General features: G+C 36.8%; 1 protein-coding gene and 1 non-coding gene across 2 annotated transcripts; one reads left to right on the top strand and one right to left on the bottom strand.

Moving 5' to 3' along the window:
- Positions 1-2,791: 2,791 nt before the first annotated feature.
- On the bottom strand, positions 2,792-2,863 carry TRNAE-UUC (transfer RNA glutamic acid (anticodon UUC)). Its single transcript has one exon. It is a non-coding gene; the product is annotated as a tRNA-Glu (tRNA).
- On the top strand, positions 2,835-4,924 carry LOC111909358 (probable glycosyltransferase At5g03795). Its single transcript, XM_023905172.2, has 3 exons — positions 2,835-3,385; positions 3,544-4,114; positions 4,355-4,924. The coding sequence occupies exons 1-3, from the start codon at positions 3,061-3,063 to the stop codon at positions 4,839-4,841; spliced, it is 1,383 nt and encodes a 460-aa protein (XP_023760940.1). The 5' UTR covers positions 2,835-3,060; the 3' UTR covers positions 4,842-4,924.
- Positions 4,925-25,026: the final 20,102 nt, after the last annotated feature.

Below are 25,026 nucleotides of genomic sequence, written 5' to 3'. Positions count from 1 at the left end.
CCAATATAATCTCTAGAGTGTCAATTCATTTTTATGAATGCCATTCACATCTAATATGGCAATCATCATGTAGTTATCCATAAATTTCCCAAAATGTCCTTGTGGCCAAATATTCCATTCAACTAAATACCATTCAAATCTCCATGTTTTTGCATTCAAATCATGTTATTAGTATCAACTCGCTTTTATGAGTATCATATACTCTCAAATGCTTATAAACAAAAGATTCCATTGTTTTTATCATATTTCACTCAATTCCATTACAATTCTAGCATATATATAACTACACCATCATGGATGAATTTGAGCATTCTAATTGGATGATATCAAATATCATCTAGGCCATAGAATCAAATCCTATTTTATCATCAATTGCAATACCCCTAATTTGGGTTTTCTAGGGTTCATGAGGGTTTTCACTAAATCATCAAATCCATCAATGAGATGATTGGATTAAGATTAGAACCATGGAAACCAATCAAGGGAGGTTAGAAAACCAAACCCTAATCATTTTATCTCATCAAATTTGACATTGGGGTTTTACCCACTTTACAAAATCAATCTCTAGGCTAAGAGGGGAATAAATTATACCTTGTAAGCCTTTGTTCCTTCCTTTCTTTGCTTGGATGTTCTATTCCTCACTTGAATCAACCCTTAGATGGAGAGAAGATGAAAATCACCATTCGAGGGTCTCTAGGATGCAAGAACACGAATATGGGAAATGAGAGGAGAGGGTATGCATCCTACTTCTCATTTTTTCACATTTGGTTCCTCTAGTTTCCCCATTTTGGCCAAAACTCACCAAACCTAAATATTTGTGATTTTAACTTAGGTTTTTAACTTAATAAGTCCATCTCCATCCATTATATAACTTTTGTAGTCCTTTCCAATAATGAGTCAACCCTTTGGTCAATTTATGTTGCCAATTAGACACTTTTGGCCCTTTAACTTTTAAAATGTTATTATTTTTACTTATAACTTTCTAAACTTCATATCAACTAATAATATGATTATTTCTTGATTATTTAACTATATAAACCATCTTTCATTTATTTACTTTATAAATTTAAGAACATAGTCTTTAATTTTAAATTGTTACATCTCATTTCCATCCCTACGCCTTTAATCTCTCATTGCTGATAAAAGCTTAGTCACCTATGATCAACCATGGAGGGGTCAGTTACAATTTTGTTTCTCCATCAGGCTTATTCACCTCCTTAGGTTGATGTACCTCGTGAACTCAACAATAAAAAAATACCCACATCAAATAGTATTCATTTTTATCAATACCCACATCTAAAAATCATATGTACTCAATTGGCTACCTTTAAATCTTCAAGATTTTCTCTTACATGGCGAATACCTGATTAGTTAGGAAAACATCTTCATGCTCTCCAGGTGTTCGACCTTACGTCTAGCTCAGTCTTCAGTCCAATTCCTCTGTCGATTATTTCTCCAAATCAACTCAATCTTCTACTTCTTGTCAATAATTTTCTTATCGGGATTATCCTAGATTCTTGAACATAACTTTCTTTGTTATCAGTTATTTTCCACTCAATACATTGATAGGATCCATACCCTCTTCATTTTCAGCTCTTGCCAATCTCATAACTCTTTATTTATCTTCAAATTTCTTATTTGGCCCAATCCGTATGAACTTTGGTTCATTTTCTCGTTTTCAATCCTTAAATCTTTCCAACAATTGCCTTGCTTCTTCTCTTCATGTACAACTTGATTGTTGATTCAATTCATTCTCTTTCTAAATGAACTAGGTCATTTAAGCAAGTTAAGAAGATTATTGGCTAGAAATAATAATTTGGGTGTTAATCTTCCTTTTAGAGAGAGAGAGATAGAGAGAGAGAGAGAGAGAGATGACTCATTTCTAGGGATGTCAAAAAGTCCCGTGGGACCCCGTTCCTGTGGGGGCCCCGTCCCGTTTGGGGGGATTTTAAAAAAAAAATCCCGTCCCGAAATCCTCATAGGGACCCTGTTAATAAATTACACATATATTTACATATACTAATTATATAAATATAATAAACAATAACATGATTTTGAGCTTCCAAAATTAATCAAAAAACATGTTTTTAAGTTGTTAGTATAATTTTTTAAAATGCCATAATTTTTTTTATTTTTAACATATAAAATTCTGCTATAAATAATTATTTGTTACCTAAAAAATAGTTTATTTTAGCCTAAATAACAACTTCTTTTAGCCCAAAATCAATCGGGGGCAGGGGAACGGGGGCGGAGACGGGGGTAATAAAGGGGATTCGGGGGCGGGGGCGGGGGCTGGAGATGCACTCCCCGCCTCGTTTGCCCCCGTTGACATCCCTACTCATTTCTATATTTAATAATAATAATAACAATAATTTTAAAAGTATTTAAAAATAGAAAATAAATATTACAATGGTATAATAGTTTTTTCGGTTTTTGGAGGGACCAAATATACAACGGAAGATCGTGAAATGGATTATGTAGCCAATTTTTTCAAGATTTGGACATTTTCTAGAAAAAATTAAAACCACAGGACCAATTTTACATTTTTGTCTATTAGAAGCTAACAAAACACAAAATTGAAGAAAGAATAAATCACACCTGGGAAAAAAAATGACTAACTAATCAAACAGATGAAAAAGAAAACTATGAAAATTGAAATAAACAATAGTTTACCTGGTATGACGAAATATTAAAATAAATCTGATGATTCATTTGGATTAAATAAAAATAAATAGGCCCATGAACACGGATATCTACTCTCCGAAAGAATGACAGTTTTGAGCGAAAAAAATTCCATTGCCGGGAATCGAACCCGGGTCTCCTGGGTGAAAGCCAGATATCCTAACCGCTGGACGACAATGGAAGTTTTGATTGTTTCTCATATTGTATTTACTTATTGTTTCCAAAGTTAAGAAGATTGTGAGAACGAATATGAATAGTAGTGAAGTTGAAAGGTGTGATGCACCCAACACACTGTTGCATACAGTCAATGTGACCCATTTTTGCATTAATATCTACGGTGGCCGTTAATCAACCCACCGGAAATTCAGTTCTCCGGCAATGGCACGTTCGTTTTTCTTACTATACTCACTCTCCCGCCGGCGAGTCTCCGATTCACTTAGAAGCTTGTTCTTCATACCCACCGCCTTAGCTCTCACTACATCTCTCTTCATTCTCTTCTACATTTCATCAACCTCTAACATCTTCACCTCTCATCTTCATCATCGCAATTCTCGTCTTCATTTCCTTCAAAACCCTATTGGGGTTTCTCTCAAAACTCACGCAAATCAGCCCCAATCTAGTCTCGATTTTGACTCCCCGGTTTCCGATTTGGGGCATACGGCGGATCACGCCGGAGCTGCGAAACCTTCACCCAGCTCCAATGGTACGAACCTGCTTCACATTTTAGGTTTCTTATTGTTTTCTGTTTCAATTCGACGCTAATAATTAATTATCTATCCATACCATTAACACTTTGAATGTAGTATAGTTTTTCGCTTCAATTTTGATTTAGAGTATGATAATATGTGATCAAAAATCCAGGAAGAGGTGTTGAAGATGAAAATGTCTTCCATGATCGAGACATCTTCAAAGAAGACTACATCAAAATGAACACGACTTTCAAAATTTTCGTCTACCCGCATCAAAGATCCGACCCGTTCGCAAATGTCCTATTACCAGTGGATTTCGAACCCGAAGGCAACTACGCAAGCGAAAGTTTCTTCAAGAAATCACTCAACAACAGTCATTTCATAACCAAAGATCCCTCAATAGCAGATCTATTCTTTCTACCCTTTTCAATTGCAAGATTACGACATGATCCAAGGATCGGAATCGATGGTATCCAGGATTTCATCAAAGAATACGTTTTTAACATCAGCCATAAATACCCATACTGGAATCGAACCGGTGGTGCTGACCATTTCTATGTTTCTTGCCATTCAATCGGACGTGTCGCCATTAACAAAGCAGATGAAGTTAAACGAAACGCGATTCAAGTCGTGTGTTCTTCGAGCTACTTCCAGTCTGCTTATGTCCCTCATAAAGACGCATCTTTGCCACAAATTTGGCCTCGCATAGAAGATGATCCCCGTAATATTACATCATCCCAAAGGTAACATCAAACATAAAAATAACATTATTTTTTCGAAATATTATATTGCATTATTCCTTGAAAATTTATGTCAATTCATGAAAGGACATCATTTTCGTGAAAATTTACCTCATTTCGCTAGTTATTATGCGATAAAGGTTTAAAAAGTTGTTATTTTGTGATATAAGCTTCCCTTTTTGGTAATTTCCGTGATTAGCTCTATTTCTTAATAGAATCTTGAGAAATGAAACAAATTTGCAGGAAGAAACTAGCTTTTTTTGCAGGATCTATCAACTCTCCTGTTCGTGAAAAACTCTTGAAAACATGGCAAAACAATACACAAATATATGTGCATTCGGGACGCCTAAACACATCTTATGAAGCCTCACTTTTGGATAGCAAGTTTTGTTTTCATGTGAAGGGGTATGCAGTTAACACAGCTCGCATAGGTGATGCATTGTATCATGGTTGTGTCCCTGTGATTATAGCAAACCACTATGATCTCCCATTTGCTGACATTTTAAATTGGAAAAGCTTCTCGATAATCATCGCGACATTAGATATACCATCTTTACAGAGGATTCTTAATGGTATAAGTAATGATGAGTATGCAAAGTTGCAAAGTAATGTTCTTGATGTTAGAAAACATTTTAGATGGCATAGTGTTCCTATTGATTATGATGCTTTTTACATGGTTATGTACGAATTATGGCTTCGAAGAAGCTCTATTAGGGTTCCGTTGAGTTAAAGGTTGATATGTAATCAATCATTTGGTATGATTCTTGTATTTCTTGATTCAATGTTATAATGAAGTGTGAACTGTATTGTATATTGATCTCAAGTAAATACACTTATTTATACAAAGAAAAAGAGATGGAAATTGAGATAAATACTCCTAATTCTAAGCTAAGACTATGCTGACTTTTGACTACAAGACTATGTCAATTTAACATGTGTATACATGTTTACTTTAACATCACAAACAATACCGAGTAAAAATTTCATTTTAAATAAGTCAACACCATTTATTCATTACCCCAAAAGACGATTATAATAAAAATATTCTTAAAACATCAGTATAAAATCATAAATAGTCAATGTAGAATAAATCTTCAGGGGATGCGATACGATCAAGTCGGGCCCTTCCTTTTGAAACCAGTAGTACTTGAAAACATTTTAAACATAAACCCTAAGGACAAATCTTAATGAGTTCCCCAAAATATCACATACTGTATATGCATATCATGTCATACGTTCATATCATACATAAAGCATACAACGGGTCTATTTCACCCCTGAGTCCCTTCTGACTCTCTGAGTCCCTTCCGATTCCCTAAGTCCCTTCTGACTCCCCGATTCCCTTCCGACTCCTTCAATATCTTTCAACCGGTACAGGTCTATTTTACCCCTTACAACTAAGCATATAGTCATACTAGCAAGAGTCACAAAGACAAGAAGCCCATACAGGCACATCAGTAAGTGCCACGAACACCACTGCTATCCTACAACATAATCCAGTGGGCTGGTAATGGTGTCTTCGACCCACAAGTAAATTGAGGAGACTCACCCCACTCATGAATCAGTTAAATCATAGCTCAAATACCCGCAACCGCTGCTACAACACTCCTATCACGTCATACAAGATCCAACCTTAGTCTATACACTAAAACAAACCATTGTGACCAAATGTCAACCCATGTGGAAAGCCAACGGTCAAATTCAACAATCAACGTTGACTTCAGTCAACTGCGATGTTATGGCCCTCCTTAGCCACGTCATGGCCCTCCTTCGATCGAAAAGGCGGGAAAAATCTCAGTCGCCACATAGTGGTGACATATGGCCACGCCTTGGACGTTGGGTTTCCAATAGCCTAAATGGATAAAGTTTCCAACTTTATCCATTAAGACACCCAAAGAGCTCCAAAGCTCTGATCCATTCTATGGCCTAAATGATTAAGTTTCCAACTTTATCCATTAAGATACCCAAAGAGATCAAGATCTCCAAGCCTAGGTCCAAAATAAAGCCAAATACCATAATGTCTTAGCCATTAATCTCATATTCTGAAAAAATCCTTAACCCAACCACTTCAGAAGGGTTTATAATACTAGATCCATCATAAATTTGAAAGCTTTATAAACATGTATGCCTCAAACATGTCTAGAATCCATTTTAGGTCATAATAAGCTAAAAATGCCCAAAAACTCGTGCAAATGTAGGAACTCCAACAAAATTCTAGATCTACAACATATGATGCTCTTTGGACTCAAAAGTTTCATAAAGTTTCCAGCTTTATGGGTCCCATCCCTCCAAACTTTCTCAAACACGAAGAAAATGGGACAAAACATAGATCTAGCCTTACACAACAATAAAGATGGAAGTTATGACAGTTACAAGGGTCCAAATAGAATATGAGATGATGATGATGATGATGTTTCCTTGCAAGGTCCACCAATAAAATACCTTCTCCTTCTTCTCCAAGCCAAGAAATGCTCCTAAAAGGTCAAGAATCAAGCAAGGAAGGAATGTAAGGGTTTTTTTCTAAGGTGAAAGGGTGTTAGAGGCTAGAAATGAACTAGATGGGTTTAAATACAAAGCAAATTCTAAAAGAATCATGGTTTTGGGCCATAACAGTTGCCACATTGTGGTCTTCTTGGCCACGTCGTGGTGGTCCAAATGAAACACGCGATTCATTTAATTATCGCCACGTCGTGCACATCCTTGTGCCATGTCGTGGCACAGAGTTTCCTCCAAACTCCATCTTCGGTCCTTGATAAAAGTAAGTTTAACCAATCTGGAACACGACTGTTACAACTCTCCCCCCACTCAAATTAGATTTCGTCCTCAAAATCACTTCTTACTACAATCCAGCACCCCAAATGATTCAGTCAAATCTTCTAGAACCCTAATAAAAAGTCGAATCTTACATACGATGGCCTTCCAATATTACAATTGAACTCAACCTTCTCAGGTCTCACATACCCTGACGACGAACGAATCCTTGCCCCACTAACTTTAACCAATGAAGAATAACCATCATTACTCTGCTCAAAATCCAGAAATCTAATACCTTTTTTGACTTCCCGACATACAAAACCATTCTGAAACACAGGTAATATGATTCACAATCCGAACTGAATGAAACCCTTCCAACCCTAAATTATCTTGCCGATACCACTAAAAAATAGAATCTCTGACCATTCATCGCTACCGAAAGCACCTTTCATATGAAAAAAAAGTGTGACTCCCAGTGAAGACCACTCAAACCGAGAAGCTTCTCAAAAACAAGAACTACAAGTAACTTCATCAATAAACCCCCAAAACCAAGAACCCATCGGTCTAAACTCTAGAAACCATACTCTAAGACTAATGATCCTCCATTCGTCATACCTATCTCTAGTTACTGACTAGGAACAACAACAAACCATGTAGAATGAAAACTCAAAACATACCGATCACAAATTTAAACCAATCTCATATTGGACACACACTTGACTTCTTGATAATTGTGCCCAAAATTCTGCAACACACACCTAACTTCCTGACAAGTCTTTACCCATTTGTTGCTCCCACGAGTAAAGTGATGATCAATCCCAGAATTTCACGTTGCATCAAAATCCTTTATTAGCTCGAGTGTGCCTTCACTTGAAAAATAACTCTAGACATCTACAAAGAACTTCATGACTCGAGAATTCAAAATCAATACCCAACATTGGTAACCAAAAACCTAATAAACTACCCTACAGAAAATAAGGTCCACAATTTACAAACATTTATCAAGCGGATTCTGATGCACAACTAATACATCCACCAAAACAAACTTCTAATATCCTTAAGATCCAAACCAGCTGGTCATGGAGTCTCCCGACTCCCAACAATCCACTAACACCCGGACATGCCAATAAGACTGATGATCTAAGACCTAAGAGTCTCAATCAAATGACTACCAAGTATCGTCTACATGAATCATACAACTAGTTCACGATACATCATGACACTTTCTAGCCATTAAAACGATAAGCTCGGGTATCGTCCGCATGAATCATATCACTGGCCTGAAGACTTACAACCAACACCTTAGGGGCCTAAAGATACACAACCATCAACCCGCCGAATTGCATGAACCCAATCAACATCCTGTTGGATTATGTGTCTAAGCCTATAACTATATTTGGTATATACTTGAATTCATAGTAGCAGAGTCCTTTTGGGTTGCCCTCAAGACTAGTAACTAGACATGACAATTTTAGAGAAAGAGGTTGATTTATTATTTGATTAATAAATTGAAATAAATAATTTGTTAATATATTATGAGAATAATATATTAATTAGAAATAGTAATATTTAATTAATATTTAATCATATATTAATTAGAACTATTTTGGGATTAAAAAATTAATTAAAAGTGTAGGGACTGAACTGTAATTGTTCAATAGTTGAGCAAGAGGCAATCTAGAACCCTCCATAGGCTATGGAAGGTTTTTTTCTAGTAGCTTTGGTTTTCTACAATAGTCTCTAATGGATAATTAAGAAAATGGATAATTACCCGGTTTAAGATAATCTTGGATTTGGGCTTATCTAGGGTTTCCTGACTGCACTATAAATAGGGTCGATACCCTATGATTTTCGGCCAATTGTTCTTGAAGAGTACCAGCCGAAATTTGCAACCTACCTCCTCCTTCTCAATCATTCTTCGATTGCTAGTGTTGGGTGTGAGCCATTAGAGGCGTGACAATTCTGAGCTTGTTCTCAAAGTCTCAACAAAACTAAGGATTTGGATTGTTATTGCTATATAACATTCAAAGGTAAGTTTTGTAACCCTAATTATGTATTTTTTATTATATACTAGTGTTCTAGGGTTTCTACATTATTGTTCACATTCTATGATCAATTAGAGAAAACGTAGATCAAATTTAGGGTTGCATGCACATATAGGATTGTTTGTTATATTCAAAACCCATAAGTGGAATCAGAGTGTAGGTTTAGTTTTCTATTGAATTGATATTAATGTGTACTTCAACAAGGAGGAGAAAACAAAATCGACATTTTGTTCATCAAACACATTGTCATGTTCTTCAAACACGACGCGTTGACCTGCGAAATCGACCCAACATGGCGTGGTGATTGCTCACCACATCGTGTTGAGCTGTCAGATCCAAAAAAAATTGGTTTTATTAATTATCCCATGGATTGATTAGGATAATTACCTTAATAACGTTTTAAATGGATAAAAATGGATATTAATATCCTTATCTTGAATTCATGATCGGTTTTAATTTAATTTAATTAATTGAATATTAATTTTGAAAATTTTAAAATAAAACCTAGTATTTTTGAAAAAGTTTTAAAAATACACCCTTATATTATATGTAAAATTAAAGGTCTAATATTACTATATGTATATACACACACACACACACACACACACACACATATATATATATATATATATATATATATATATATATATATATATATATATATATATATATATATATATATATATAAGACAAGTCAGTTGAACCGCTAGTACGTCTCATGAAGCCGATCTATAAAGGCGGTATAAGGAAATTTCCTATAAATGGTGATTGAATGGCTGTCTACTCTCATCCACCGCTTCCTTGATTGGTGGAGGGTCGTTCGAACGAGTTTGATAGGATACTTAATCCTCGTTAATAAGTATAATGATCTATAAAGTAACTAAATACAATTTTTATAAAACTCCTAATCTTAGTTACTTTAAGAAACATATGAAATTGTATGCTAATCCATGAAATTGTACATTGTACTTTTTTGTTCGTTAATGGAGCATGTGTGGTTAACCGGGACACTAATAAGGACTAATAAAGAGTGGAAATGGGTGTCTCGTAAATTATCATTGATTAATGGAGCGTGTGTGGATAACCAACACATTAAAATAAGATGATAAATGACATCGAGAGTACCAAGCTAATTTGCATGGTTATTCACATCTTGTTTTTGATCATCGGTATCCCAATCACAAATGGAAGAACATAATCGACATTAAACATGTCATTGAAAAGTTCAATGATTCTCAAAAGATGTAGCAATTTCATTTAAAACCTAATTCGTTCAAATTTCGTTGTTGATGGTAAAACTGATAAATCGTGATTTACCTACCTTTATATAATTTGCAATTAGATTACGACTTCCTTTTTCTAAGTTGTAAATTATTTAGTTGGATCCTAGCCTTGATAATTCATTTGGGTGTTATATTGAGGATTGTTCTTATCTAACTAAAATTTTCCTTTCTACTCTTTCAGATGTGTGCTCCTTCTGATGATTTTGGTTCCTCCTCTAATAACAAGAACAACTTCTATCTATTGAACATCTGCATAAAGGCAATTGGATGGCACCAACTACAACGACTGGATACGCAACATCAAAATGGCACTTCATTTTGAGGACAAAGAGTATGTCCTCGAGAAACCACTCGATGAGATCAATGAAACAAAGGCTATTCCTGAAGAAGTACCTGCCTACGAGAAACAATACAAGGATACAACAAAAGTTGCTTGCATCATGGTGGCTACATTGACTCCAGAATTGTAAAGACACTATGAGGATTACTGGTTGTACGAGATGAACAAGGATCTTATGGAAAAGTACCATAAGCAAGCTCGTCAAGAAAAATACGAGGTGGTAAAGTCCCTCATGGCATGCAAGATGAAGGATAGTGAGTCTATAAACAACCACGTTTCAAGAATGCAACGATACGTGGATAGGCTCATCAAGTTGAATGTGAATTTTGATGAAGAGTTGGCAATCGAGATAGTGTTGAACTCTCTGCCAAGTTGTTATGATCAGTTCACATTGACCTATCCTTTGAACAACAAAGAAACTACTTTATCATAATTGCACAACCTCCTGCGAACAGCTAAAGCAGGAATGAAGGGAAAAGGAGTTGCCTCCACTCTTGTTGTTTCCCCTGTTCTAGCAATTGGTCAAGCGGAAAAGAGAAAAGGTCCTCCCAAGCTGAACTGGAAGGGAAAGTCCCATGCTAGTAGTGGACCTAAAGGAAAGTCCAGTTCTGATGCTCCCCCTGTTTTTGACGCAATGGAGGCCACTTTCTTTTACTGCAATGACAAGGGGCAATGGAAACGAAGCTGCTATAAATACTTGTAGGATATCAAGGATGGCAAGATGAAGCCAACCTCAGCAGGTATTTACACTATTTTATCTAAGAACTCATCATATTCTCATTCTTGGGTCCTTGATACAGGATGTGGTTTTCACATTTGTTCTTATTTGCAGAGGCTAAGTAAAAGTGAGGATGTGGAGCATGGAAGGATGAACTTGATCATGGGCAATAGGAGATCTTCACCTATTACCAAGATTTGATTTTATAACTTAGTGCTTAGTAATGGTGTTAGTTTAGATTTTATAAATTGTTGCTACTCGTCAGAAATGACACGAAACATTATTTCTTTTCATGCATTGTTTAGAAAAGGTTTTAGATATTCTTTTGATGACAAGAATGGTTTTATTTCTGCTTATAAAAATGGTTTGTTTTATTTTGAAGCTTTACCTTGTGATGGTGTGTATGAAACTTTGATGTGTGTAGACAATTTAGGCAATAGTGTATTTCAATTTGATTCGTCTAATGGTATAGACAAAGCCTGCTTGTGGCATTGTCGTCTTGGACATGTTAACAAGAAACGCATCGCCTAACTCTAAAAGGATGGAGTGTTGGAAACATTTGACTTAAGCTCAGATGATATGTGCGAGTCTTGTTTACTAGGAAAGATGAAAAAAAAATCACTTTTCACTGGTTCTTGTGAAATATGTGAAGGACTGTTGGATCTTATACACACAGATGTGTGTGGGCCCTTTAGATCCACCACAAGGGATGCAAATCGATTCTATGTGACTTTTACTGATGATTATAGCAGATATGGATATATCTACTTAATCAAGCATAATTCAGAAACCTTTGAAAACTTCAGAGAGTTTAAACAAGAAGTCAAGAATCAATTGGGCAGGAAGATAAAGATGCTTAGATCAAATAGATGCGGTGAGTATCTTAGTATTAGTTCCACAACTACCTCAAGGAATGTGGAATAGTTTCACAACTGACTCCTCCTAGAACACCACAATCTAATGGTGTGGCTAAGAGTCGTAATCGGACCTTGTTGGACATGGTTCGTTCCATAATGAGTCGAGCTTCACTTCCAATCTCTTTCAGGGGTATACCTTAGAGATTTCTGCCCATATTCTTAATCCTGTCCCAAAAAAGAAGGTTGCCAACACACCTCACGAGATGTGGATAGGAAAGTGTTGGATTAGATGTCTAAGCCCATAACTATTATTGGTATGTACTTGACCCGAGAGTAGCATGATCCATTTGGGTTGCATATCATTAGGACAATTTGTTAGGATGGACTTTAGAGAGAAGGTGTTATATATGATTTATTAATATATTATAAGTTATAATATATTAATATGAAATCATATGTTTTAACTAGTATTGATCAAGAATTAATTTGGAATTAATTTAGTGATCAAAAGAGACTAATTAAATCTATAGGGACTAATTATGTTAATTAGTTATATTTATATGTGTTGGGCTATGATCCATGTGGGACCAAGTTTATGTATGGATACATAAAGAGTTGGGCCATATGAACCATGGATCATTAAACCCATGGGTATGGATTTGGGTTATATCCATGACCCTATAAATCCCACATATAAATACATACTTCATTGCCCAAAATCGCAACTAGTTCATTCTTGGAGTTCATGGTGGTTTTTGGGTACATGGAGATTCTCTCTCAAGTTCATCCTTTGTTCATGATGTGTTGTGATTCCACTTGAGGCTTCCATACTATTGGGGCTAAGCTCTTAAGGCTAGATACATCAAGACTTCAAGCTCCACAATAAGGTATGTTATCCTAACTAGATTCTTGTGTTGTATATGGAAATTGTATGCTAGTTATAGGTAATACCTTGGAGAGTTCATATTTGCATGTATAATAGAGAAAACATAGTTCCAAGATATTTAGGGTTGCATGAACACCTTAGGAGTGTTAGAATGCTCAAAACCCAATAGTGGTATCAAATACTAGGCTTGTTTTCAATTATACTTGATGCAAAGTGCTGAAAAATACTGAAAAAAATTGATTTTCTGGCTTTCTGGGCATTGGACTCGCCGAGTCCACTGATGAACTCGCCGAGTCCATGAAGAAAATCATCTTACTCATTGAGTAGTTTCATACACTCGACGAGTATGAGCCCCAGACAACATATTAAAATCATTACCCTAAGCTATTTTTGAACCTATAAACCTGTTTTTGATGTGGTAATGTTCATTCTAATCAAATTTCAAAGATAATTGTCAAAAGTTTCATGTTTTGTATTATTTTAATGTTTAGGCTAATTACATGAAAATTGTTTGATTTGAATTGTCTTGTTCATATGAGTTTAATCAAGATTATGAATATTGCTAGATATGTTTGTGATAGTTGTTTTTTTATCCAACTTGATCTAAAATTTATTCATAAAATGTGTTTTTGTAACTTGTCCTCAAGTTACATGAAAAGTCTCATTAATGAATTTTATTAAAAATATAGGTTATGAACTTGAAAAGTCTTTTCTCCATAAATTGTTTTATGACCTCCATAACTTGTCCTCAAGTTATGGATTTCCAAAAGTCTGTTCATTAAAAGTTTTAAAGACCTATATTAAAATCATATGTTATGAAATTGAAGAGTTTTGAAAAGTTTCAAAACTGACCCTCAAGTTTTGGAGTTTGTAAAGTCACCCCCATGTACACTTTAATTCCAAACCCTAGAATTTTAAATTAAAGTTAAAAGTTCAAACTTTATGAACTTCATTAAATTAATTAAAGTGTTTAATTAAAAGAGTTAATAATTCCATAAAGACATGGTTTAAGTTTATTTAAATTAATAGTATAGTTTAATTAATAGATTAAACCACCAAGTATTTTAAATGTTTAAAATACACCCTTATATTATTATTATAATTTTAATTATATATATATATATATATATATATATATATATATGTATAAGATAAAGTCAGTCTTACCATTAGTAGGTCCCATTCATGAAGCTGGTCTATAAGAGGGGTATAAGGTTACTGCCTATAAAATGGCAGTTTAATGGGTGTCTACTCTCACCCACCGCTTCCTTGACTGGTGGAGGGTCATTAGCCGAAAATGTAGGATAGGATCTTAATCCTCATTAAAAGTATAATGAAATTATAAAGTAAGTATACTTAATAATTCCCAATCTTAGTTACTTTATGAAAATGTGAAAATGGTGCTAACCCATGAAATTACACTTTGTACCTTACCAAGTCGTTAGTGGACACTAATAAGGACTAGTAAGAGTGGCAAAGGGTGACTTAAGTTTTATCATAGATCGATGGAGCGCATATGGTTAACCGACACATCGATTAGGTGATAAAATTAAGGGTACCAAGTTAATTTGCATGGTTATTCACACCTTGTTTGTGATCCTCGGCATCCCAATCACAAACTTGAGAGGGCACAATCGAGACTCAAACATACCATTGAAAGTTCAATGTATTTCAATAGATCTAGGAGTTTCAAATCCAATTAAAACATAATTATATTTCGTTTTTCATGGTGGAAATTGGTAAATCGTCACCTTCAAATATTTCATAGCTTGGATTACGGCATCCCTCTTCCAAGTTATAAAATAGAAACTTGGAATTATGCAAGTTGTATTGTGTGATGAATGAGAAATTTTCATCTTTGGGAAATTAAGACTAAGTCCTTGCTCACATGTATATGTGATTCAAGTGAAGGAATAAGGTATCAAGTACACATTCTTGTGTACTAGTCAAAGTCCACCACAAAGGATCAATAAGACTATTTGTCACGATTTACTAAAGTTTAGTAAATATGGTTATGCTTACAAGTTGAAGTGTAATTCTGAAACATTGGAAAGGTTTCAATGATTAATAGAATGAATAAGAAGAATCAAATTAGGCAGAAAGATAAAAGTTTCTCCAATCTTAAGAGATTGGAGAGTACTTGAGTATCTTGTTTTATGATTATCTTAGTGATTATGGAACCATATCACAATTGATCCTCTAAGGACACCTTAGTGCATTTGTTTTGCTAAGGAGAGGAATCGTGCATTGTTGAAATGGTTAAATCAAAAGATAAATCATACTTCGTTCCAAAATCAAGTCTTAGAGTCATACTCTAAGATTGTAACTTGATTGATATAATTTTAAGAAAGGTTTCTAACACTTATTAAATGTAGAGTAACATTTTTCTTACTCTTGTACATTTGGGATTGGTAGGTTGTGATGTTTTGGATAAGACAAAGAACAACTAAGATCATTTGTGTGAAGTGTTAATCTTGATAAGAATTCTCACCAACTCTTGAATATTTTTTGTCAAGGAATAGTTCTGGACAAAGAGAATCTTATATGTCAAGAGGACAGTGGGAGTCTTAAAAGAACTTGAGATAGTTTCAAGAACTAATCAAGAGTATTGTTAATCACTAGCCCACGACTTAGGGTTTGTAACCTATCGTGTTGACACATTCTTATTTTTGTGACCATTCCAGTTAAAGTTGTCCATGCATGTGAGTTCTAAGAGTTCTCAGTTGTTTGCATAACAACCTGGAAGCAATGGTAGGCCCCTGTGCTGCCAGATGTCAAGAAATTAAGATTGAACAAGTTCAGTCCATATAAGTTTGGATTTGTCACTAATCTTGTCTTGTAATTAAGGTTATGACAAATTCACATGCATTGGAACACTTACACCATAAAATCTAAGTGTCATAAGGTTGCTCTTCGAATCATGAAAATAATGGTAAGGAAACTCTTTCACTAAGTAGATTTTGAGTAAATAGCAATTGTGAGAATGAAAAAAGGTCTAAACATTATGATTACGGCATCCCTCTTCATAATTGTTTAGATACACATGTGAGCTATCTAAGGAAAGGTGTATGTTTTTGATAAAGTCTTATCAAAGTATCTCGTATCAGAAATCTGAACTTTGGTAAGAAAGTAAATAAAGTATTGATTTCTAGAAGTCCAGTTGATTTATGGGTACATGTCAAAGCTAGTGGGAGCATAAGTGTTATGCAAGTAAGATAATAATCATTATGCTAGTGGGAGCATGATCATTATGTTAAGAATTTCACGTTAGCAATGTTAATTATAGAAAACAAAAGGTTCAATTCGCTTTGAAAGTTGTTTTACTATAATTAAGGGAGATGATTTTATACTTCATTCCAATTCTACAAGTTTAGATTGAGATTTTAATCAACTTTAGTCAAGGATTTATATGAATGTTATGTTGGAATGGTTCAACATAAGGAAATTCTATATATGATGCGTTCTTAGAATTCGTTTATGACTACGACATCCCTCTTCAGAGTTTGAATTTTGAGAACATGGTAAATTAAAATTTTATAGCATGAATCGTATCCCATATGCTTCGGGTATAGGATCGATTACATATGTTATAATATTTATCCATACTAAATTTTCCAAATGCCTGGGGCATTGAGAGGGGAAAAGGTCTAGTATTGGATATGACTAAAATGATTAAGTAATTACCAAAAATTGATTGCTAAGGGACAGTTGGAAGTATAGAGCTAGGACCATATTGACATATTCTGAAAAGAGGCAACTCTTGTTCAGAAGTGATAGCCAAAATGGGAATATGGAAATGTTTACATAGGTGGAAGTTATTCTTTGAATATGTGTAAGATTAGAGTACTTAATGCAAAGAAGGATGTTCAAAGGAATGTGCTTTGAGTTTAAGACTTTGTTTCCATGGAGTTGCTCTGTAAATGTCTGTTGCCAAGTCTTTGTGACTTTTGTGCATAGTCATTGCAAAGGGATCATGGCATATAAGTTTATAATCTAACAGATTATAGTAAAGGCCAAGAGTTTGGCATTCTTACATTTACTATAAGGATTTGGGATTGTGAAATAGAATCATTGGAATTATGTTCAATTGATCTATTTCACAAAGTAAAGATCATAGACAAACATAGTATGCATACTTGGTGTATGGAATGACTATTGTTTGGACAAACATAGTGGGCATGCTTGGAGCATGGCATGACTATTGTTTTCAATTCAAGTATAAAGTTGATAAATCGAAACATAAATAATGAGTGATCCATATGGTGCTTAGATAAAAAGGTGTTTTTATTTACACTCAAAGTGTTGGGGCCATATAAGATTAGTATTATTCTTGTGTTTCACTTTGCATCTTTTGACTTCCAGAATAATTGGGTCATTCTTCCCGAATAACTAAGTTATTCAAACCATCCACAGTCAGTCATATATTAGAAGTAGGTATGAATCAAGACTGTCATGAATTTGGCTTGTACGATTTGTCTAAGGTGCATTAGACGTAGCAATGGTTGCTGCAACATTCATGAGTGATCCTGGAATAAGATTCGAGTATTGGATTAAACGCACACTCATTTGAATCACTTCATGGATTTTATCACGAGTGAATCATGAGACGATAATATCTTATATTCTTCAAACGTAGAGATATGAGTTGGTTATACATTGATTATATGTAAACGCATCAGTAACTTGATGTTATAAAATGTGCCTATGTGTATGATTCAACAAGTAGTTAGTACAAGCATATGAGTCGAAGTTTATCCATTCCTTTTACCTTATAAGGATAAAAGCGATATATGTGGGCCCTCGATGATTTAGTGATGACACCCCTAAGTGCTTGGCCAAGCCTGGACTGATTTGATTTTTTCAATTAGTCAGTTGTCATAAATCAAAAATCGGGAAACAACAAATGGACTGAGAGAATGATTATAATCCATGTCTCAGTCCATATGATATCTAGAATGGAGGAATATATGATCACTTATCTAATTGATGCGTCATTTGATTTGTTCAGAGTTCGACAGCGGCTTTAAGATCTATGATTTCTAGTCAGGTTATGAAGTCATACTTGTAATAATGGTTTTAGACTTATCCAAGTAGGAGACTGTTGGATTAGATGTCTAAGTGTTGGATTAGCGTCTAAGTCCATAACTATTTTGGTATGTACTTGACGCAATTTTGCATGGTCCTTTTGGGTTGCCTTCACCAAAGCAACTTGATAGGATGATTTATGGAGAAAGAGGATTAATTATGATTTATTAATATATTATATGAATAATATATTAAAATAGAAATCATATTGTTTAATTAATAATAGTCAAGAACTAATATGAATTTATTTTGTGGCTAAAACATTAATTAAATAAAGGGGACTAGAATTGTCAATTGTGTGATAGTTGAATATTAGGCTAATGGACTCTATATTAGAGGGGTGGACGAATTTTATGGGGAAACCCATTAGAAATCGTCCAAGGCATCTAAGAAGGGAGTCCATGGGCTGCTTAGGGCCTAAGCAGTCAAATTAGGGTTTCCTTGTTTGATAACCCTAATAGCCTCACTATTTAAGGACCCCTAGAGCACCAAAAACGTGGCCAAGAGTTTCCTTAGGGTTTCTAGACGTTTTTGGGTGCTTCTTCTCTTTTCCTAAGTCATCCTCTTGCTCTTGGTGTTTGTGAGCCATTAGAGGTACTACACTTGTGGTACTTGCTTTCAAAGCTAAGGAGATTCAAGGAACTAGTTGTTATTACTATATAACAACAAAAGGTATGTATTCTATTCTTCTATGTGGATTTTGAAAATAGTACTAGCATGCTAGGTTTCTTTTTGTGTTCATAAAGTTGTATAACTAATAGTGAAAACATAGATCCAACTCTAGGGTTGCATGCACACATATGATTGTTTGTATAAAACCCATCAGTGGTATCAGAGTCATTGGATTTTGTTTTCAATTAGATTTATTCAAATGTATGAACTTGACATATTAGGGTTTATGGCCAATAAACCCTAGGAGGCATGAATTTTCAAAAATTAGGGTTCTTGAACCCTGATTTTCGAAATTTGGCTAGGGTTTCCCAAACCCTTTCCTTAGCCTCCAAGATTTCGAAATCTAGGGTTATCTAACCCTTGGATTTCGAAATCGCCTCCTTCCCCAATATTAGATCCTAAATTTTAGGGATTTGGATAATGTCATATCTTGTAATTATCCTTTAAATGTTTAAATTTGGTAATTAAAGATTTTGATTTATCCCATCCCATAATTTCGAATTCTAGGAGATTTAAGGGATTAGATTAAATTAATTGTTTAATTTAAAAGATATCCTTACCAAAATAAAAGATAATTGTCAAATTAATTAGATAATCATTTCCTTATGTGATAAACTTGATTTATTTGAATTATTTGATAGATTATCTTGCAAGAAATTGAATTAGATCATATTTAGATAATTACTAATTAATTGGTTAATTATTATTATTTGTAATTTGATCTAGAATGTTCTTGATTATGTTTTGAAAAGTTTCAAAATTTTCCCTCAAGTTTTGGAATTTAAATTGTTTGATTAAAAGGTTTAATTTTGAAAGTCTAAATTCTAAAACCCGTAGTTTTGAAAAGTTCAAATTACACCCTTATGGTTTTGTTAAGTTAATTAAAAGTATAATTAAAAGAGAGTTAATAAATCCATAATCATATGGTTTATATGTAATCAAATTAAAAGTGTAATTTATTAAATTAAACCACCTAGTATTTTAAAAGCGTAAAATACACCCTTATACTATATATAACATTAAAAGTCTAATATTATATATGTAAAACTGCTAGTCTTACCGTTAGTAGGCCTCATTCACGAAGCCGATCTATAAGGGGGTATAAGGTTATGACCTATAAAATGGCCGTTTAATGGGTGTCCACTCTCACCAACCGCTTCCTTGATTGGTGGAGGGTCGTTAGCCGAACGGGTAGGATAGGGCAAACTCTTTCCATTAAAAGTATAATGAAATATAAAGTAACTAAATGTTTTTACAAAATTCCCAATCTTAGTTACTTTAGGCAAAAAGTGAATTTGATGCAATTCCATGAAATTACACTTTGTACCATTGCGAAGACGTTAGTGGAGCATGTGTGGCTAACCAACACACTAAATGGGTTCTAAGCAAAGGTAGTAAAGGGTGACTCGATGTTTGTCATAGTTCGGTGGAGCGTGTGTGTGATGGGATTAAAAACAACTTTTAATCTATGAAGATCGATTAGATCTTGAACAAGTATATCAATATGAAACAGCAAGAACACTATATTAATAACAAGGCAGAACGCAATAATAAGAACAAACAACTTGAATCAAACGAGTCGAATGATTAAATAAAATCCTTAGAAGAGCTCGATTAAGAACATCAACTGTAAAGGATTGGAAGATTACAAGAATGATTACTGGAAAATATTGTTCTCTTGATAAATCGCTATTTCGATAATCTCTAGAATCTTAACCTAATATGCATGCAAGCGTTAACTTATATACAATACATAAAAGACTCTCGGTTGGACAGGCCCAAACCGGAGAATAAAAAGGCTAATCTAACGAGCCCAAAAGACACAACATAAAACAGAACTTCAGCCCAACAATCTCCCCCTTTGCGTCAATTTGGAGCGAGACCTTCACTTCGTACTTGGGCCGGCGGCTGAAGCTGGTACCTTCTTCTTCACGGTACTAAACAGACATTTGGTTATGGAAAGGATGGTCTGTCTAAACCGGATGTACCAATTGATCATATCTTCAAAGTACTTGATGTCATCAGCCGAATTGTCCTTACACCGCTTGACGATTGATAGGACGTGTTCCAAGCAGGTAGTGGTGTAGAGGTGCTTGTCAGCTAACGCGAACAGACATTTCTGTCCTTCAGCTCTGGTGAACATCACAGAGTTTCGCCTCGAATCTATCTTGCCCATTTTCATCGTGTTTAGATCACTGGCCGATCCCACAGGCTTGACTTTCGGTTTCTTCTTAAACACTGTGGCAACCTCCTGATCCATTAGGGCCACCTCCATGATATAGCATGCCAGCATCCTTTTGACATGGTCTAAGATGGGACCATATTCGGCTTCGTTTGTCAGCAAGATGTTGTACAAGACTATCCAATCATGAGGGTTCAGATTGGGCAGATCCGCCAGAGAGATCATGTGAGCAGTTCTTGCAGATCCTCGGATAAGCTTGAACTTGACGTTTGTGAATCTCCCCACGACAAACGGCTTCATCACCCGAACATTGACAATCTTCTGGGCGCTCCATGTAAGGTATTGAGGGCGAGCGGCCTCCAGGTAGAAGTCAATGAGCTCCCTGTCAAGCTCATCGTTCGAATGCGGGACTTCGAAAATGTTGGAGAAGGCGTGGAAGATGAACGCCTTTCGAGTCAACGGCATATCAAATTGCGAATCGACCGAGTTGTTGCAGTCGAACGATATCACCGGCTCGAGCCATAGTATGCTTGGAGTTTCTATGGCCTCCTTTATCAAACGATCCCTGGTCCAGGCAGGGAAGAGCAGCTTTCGGCTCTCAAGGAGATCATTGGCTTCTTTTTGTTTACGTTCGGCTTCATCAGCTTCACGTGCCACACAACTGACATCGTCATCAGTATTGCGACTGTTCTTTCTCTTTAACATGTCCGCAATAGTCTCCTTGTCTTCATCTTCATCGTCATCTCCTCCCTCTGCTATGTTTTTGCCTTTGTCCTTCACACCCGAACCCGAGGCATGACCAGTTGGGGGTGGTTCGGTTGTGTGAGTAGCTTTGGAGGAAGGAGGGGGTTTCGATCCTTTCTTCTCATCTCCCCCTTGTTTCGGAATGGACACGAAACTGGGTAGGCCTTCAATTTTATTTAAGAGGTCCATGGCCGGAGAGAGTTTCTCAGCGAGAGTACGCCTTACTGAGTGATTGAGGATGGGGTCGTGTGCTTCCAGGATGTTGGATAGAGCGGCGTGGACATCCGAAACACACGTCTTGATGACTTCCCTTTCGGATCGAAGAGCCTCCAATTGTTGTTCGGAGTTGGAAAGTTGGGTGCTCTTGATCTTGAGGGCAGTAGTCTTACTCGCCAGGACGTCCATCAGTGAATTTTCAGCCGCAAGATCTTCTTGTAGCTTTGCCAAGCGGGCAACGATGGAGGCACAGAGTGCCGAGTTGTCGTCGCTAAGGTTTTGTCTGAGGGTAGCGAACGAGGATAACTCCGTCTTTATAAACTGGGCCAATTGATTAACAACTGGTTCCAGAGTTGTTTTGGTGGCTTCGGCGCTTTGCTGCATAGACTGCAGCAGGATTGTAGCGTCATGGAATAGTTTATCGACTTTTTCGGTCGCAGCCTCACAAGCTCTGGTGGAGGCGTCTATCGCAGCAGTTGCTGAGGCCATTGAATCATGTTGAGCCTTGGAGAAGGCATCAACGATCTTCTGAAGAGCGGCTTCAGATAAAGAGGACTGGTGGTTGGAAGAGGAGGCGAGAAGTTGATCAACCTTCTCGTTAAGCTCGCGAAGATGCTTCTTTGTCACTGGAGCATCATCCTCCTCATCACTTTGAACTTGAAACGGACTGTAATAGACCGAATCATAGTTCATGTGATCACCACCAAGGTATTGATCATCGCCGTCGGAGGCGTCTTCTGGAGATTGGGGTAGTGGTGAAGCCGGGGGTGTTATTGGTTTAGTTGGTTCAGGTTGAGTGGGTGGGGGATGAGTTTCGGGTGGTGGTGGTGTATGGGTTTCGGTTTGTGGAGGTTCGGTTACGGGTGGGGTTTCGGTAACAGGTGGTGTTTCGGTTGATGTGGTGAATATGGGTGGTGGTATAGGAAATGAGGTTGGTGGTATAGTAGGGTTTATGGTGGGAATGGAAATAGGTATTGTGGGTGGAGGGGAAGGAACTGGGGATTGGTGAAGTTCCATCTCCGGGGTTGGGGACCGAGGGGGTGTGTTGCCTCTTTGTGGAGATCCGTCTCCTTGAGATCCCTCAGAGTCCGAACTCCCACCTTCGGATTCACTTGATGAGGAGGGAAGGACTAGCTTTCGCTTTTGTTGGGTCTTCCTCCTTTTCGGTTTTGGTGACGAAGCAGCCTTCAGTTGTTTGCGCTTCTTGGGAGAAGGTTTGGGGGCTTTGGATGGTTTCTTCCCCTTGTCTGATTTCTTACCCCTGGCCACCGGCTTGTCGGCATCATGGATTGATCGCAGCATGTCCGGTGTCAGTTCCCTTGGACCAGATGGCCCTAACTCCTTGATCGCCTTGATCATACTGCTGTCTGATGGCACACATCCATACATCGACTCCAGAATTGAGCCAATGAAGGAGAATTTCGATGCATCGGATACGATGATCTTCTTGGTGTGGAACGTGCCAACAGAAGACATCGGTGCACCATCAGCAGTTGGGACCTCAAACCTGTCCATGGCCCATCTTGTGATCAAGATCCAGAACCGGGCCAGCGACACTTCAGAGTGTCGAGAAGTGGAAGAAAGGCTCTGAATCAGCTGTTGCCAAAGGACAAACCCATAATCGAGGTTGATCCCGTTGTACACCCCATACATGATTGACAGGAAAAGACGACTGGCCCCGTCCGATCCTGAGCTCCTCTCAGACAGTCCCTTGAAGAGAACTGTAAATAACCCATTCCACAGGGGCGGTAGGCATGACTTCTTGAACCTTGCGACAGAGGTTAGAACTTCCGTGTAGCCCATGTTGTAGAACATGCTGTATAACATGCCAACCGGAATCGTCTCCGGGTTAACACGTGATGGGTCTGCAGCAAACCCAAGCATGGTGCAGAAGCGGGGACGAGAAATCGACGTCTTGTGTTCCGCCACTTCGAAAAATATCCGGTCGACGCCCTTGTCGTAGTAGGCCGTCGCATAGACCTGAGATAGAGCCACCATTGGCACCGTTTCAATTCTGGACAATGCCGGAGCAAGCTGGGAGAACTTGAGGCATTCGATAACCGGCGACATGTAGGGATCATAGGCTAGTGGGTTCAGATCAATGACAAGGCATTGTTGAGGTCTGATGGGAAGAATCTGAGAAGTAGCATGAACGGATGAAGATTCAGCCATTGTTGCAGGTGTGGAGAAGAAGATGACCGGGAGAGAGTTTTGGGAGTAATTTTGCTTTGGGAATTATGGGGGCACTAAAGAGGTAAAAGGTGGTGTTGATGGCTTTTTATAGTAGGTGATAGGAGAGAGAGAGATCGTTTCAAATCTCTTATTGAAATACGGAAGGGTTTTAGAGTGACTGATTGGTGACAGTTGGGACGTGCGATGATCACGTAGGAGAGAGAGTTTCAGATTCCTAGGATCACGCCGCCCAATAAGCGCCGGTTCAGAGAGAGAAACCGTTTCCATTTCCACACGCGCCATTAATGCCAGATGGATGACGCTTCAATACTGCACACGCGTCCAATAAGTGTCAGAAAAAGCGTGGCTTCTTCAAATTCACGCGCCCTCCTTTTTATCGTCGTTTGAATATCTATCCTTTGAACTCCCGCCGCGTCAGCAACCTTTTGAACTTATCCCTTTTCTTTTAAACGCCACCTTTTGAATAAAATGCCCACGTGGATTATTGGCAACCACAACTTCAGTATTAACCATCCATTGATTATCCAGCCTGTAAAATAATTAGTAACGGAATTTTTGAAAATCTAGGATTTTCGTGCAAAGAGTGTAAAAGATAAAGAAATAAAACAACTCTTTTTGGAATGATCTGTGATGTCAATTATGACACGAAACTGATGATCCCGGGCACGAATCTCTTCCTTCAAGGTCAAGAGAGACCTCAAAGTGTTAGTGTGGAATCCCGTTGAATTTCGATCAAACATTTATCAATAAATGTTGAAAGGCTTCTTTAAATAAGGCAAATTAAGGGTGGTTTCGCTTTGATTCAACAATTCAATTCCTGATATAAGAACGAACGTGAACAAAGTACTTGTGAGACCAGTGTAGTCTGTTGAACAAGTAGGTTTGAGTTAATTTTGTAGTGGCTTGGATTAATATGAAATCTCAGATAAAAATTTAAAAC

The sequence above is a fragment of the Lactuca sativa genome, chromosome 6, assembly GCF_002870075.4.
Source record: "Lactuca sativa cultivar Salinas chromosome 6, Lsat_Salinas_v11, whole genome shotgun sequence".
NCBI classification, from domain to species: Eukaryota; Viridiplantae; Streptophyta; class Magnoliopsida; order Asterales; family Asteraceae; genus Lactuca; species Lactuca sativa.
The sequence above is the reverse complement of the archived record's forward strand: the minus strand, read 5'-3'. Positions and strand labels throughout refer to the sequence as shown.

Excerpts from the sequence above, each read along its gene's own strand:
- LOC111909358 (XM_023905172.2), top strand. The coding sequence starts at position 3,061 with ATGGCACGTTCGTTTTTCTTACTATACTCACTCTCCCGCCGGCGAGTC. Across the intron at positions 3,386-3,543 it reads ACCTTCACCCAGCTCCAATG|GAAGAGGTGTTGAAGATGAA; the intron begins GTACGAACCTGC and ends TCAAAAATCCAG. Across the intron at positions 4,115-4,354 it reads AATATTACATCATCCCAAAG|GAAGAAACTAGCTTTTTTTG; the intron begins GTAACATCAAAC and ends ACAAATTTGCAG.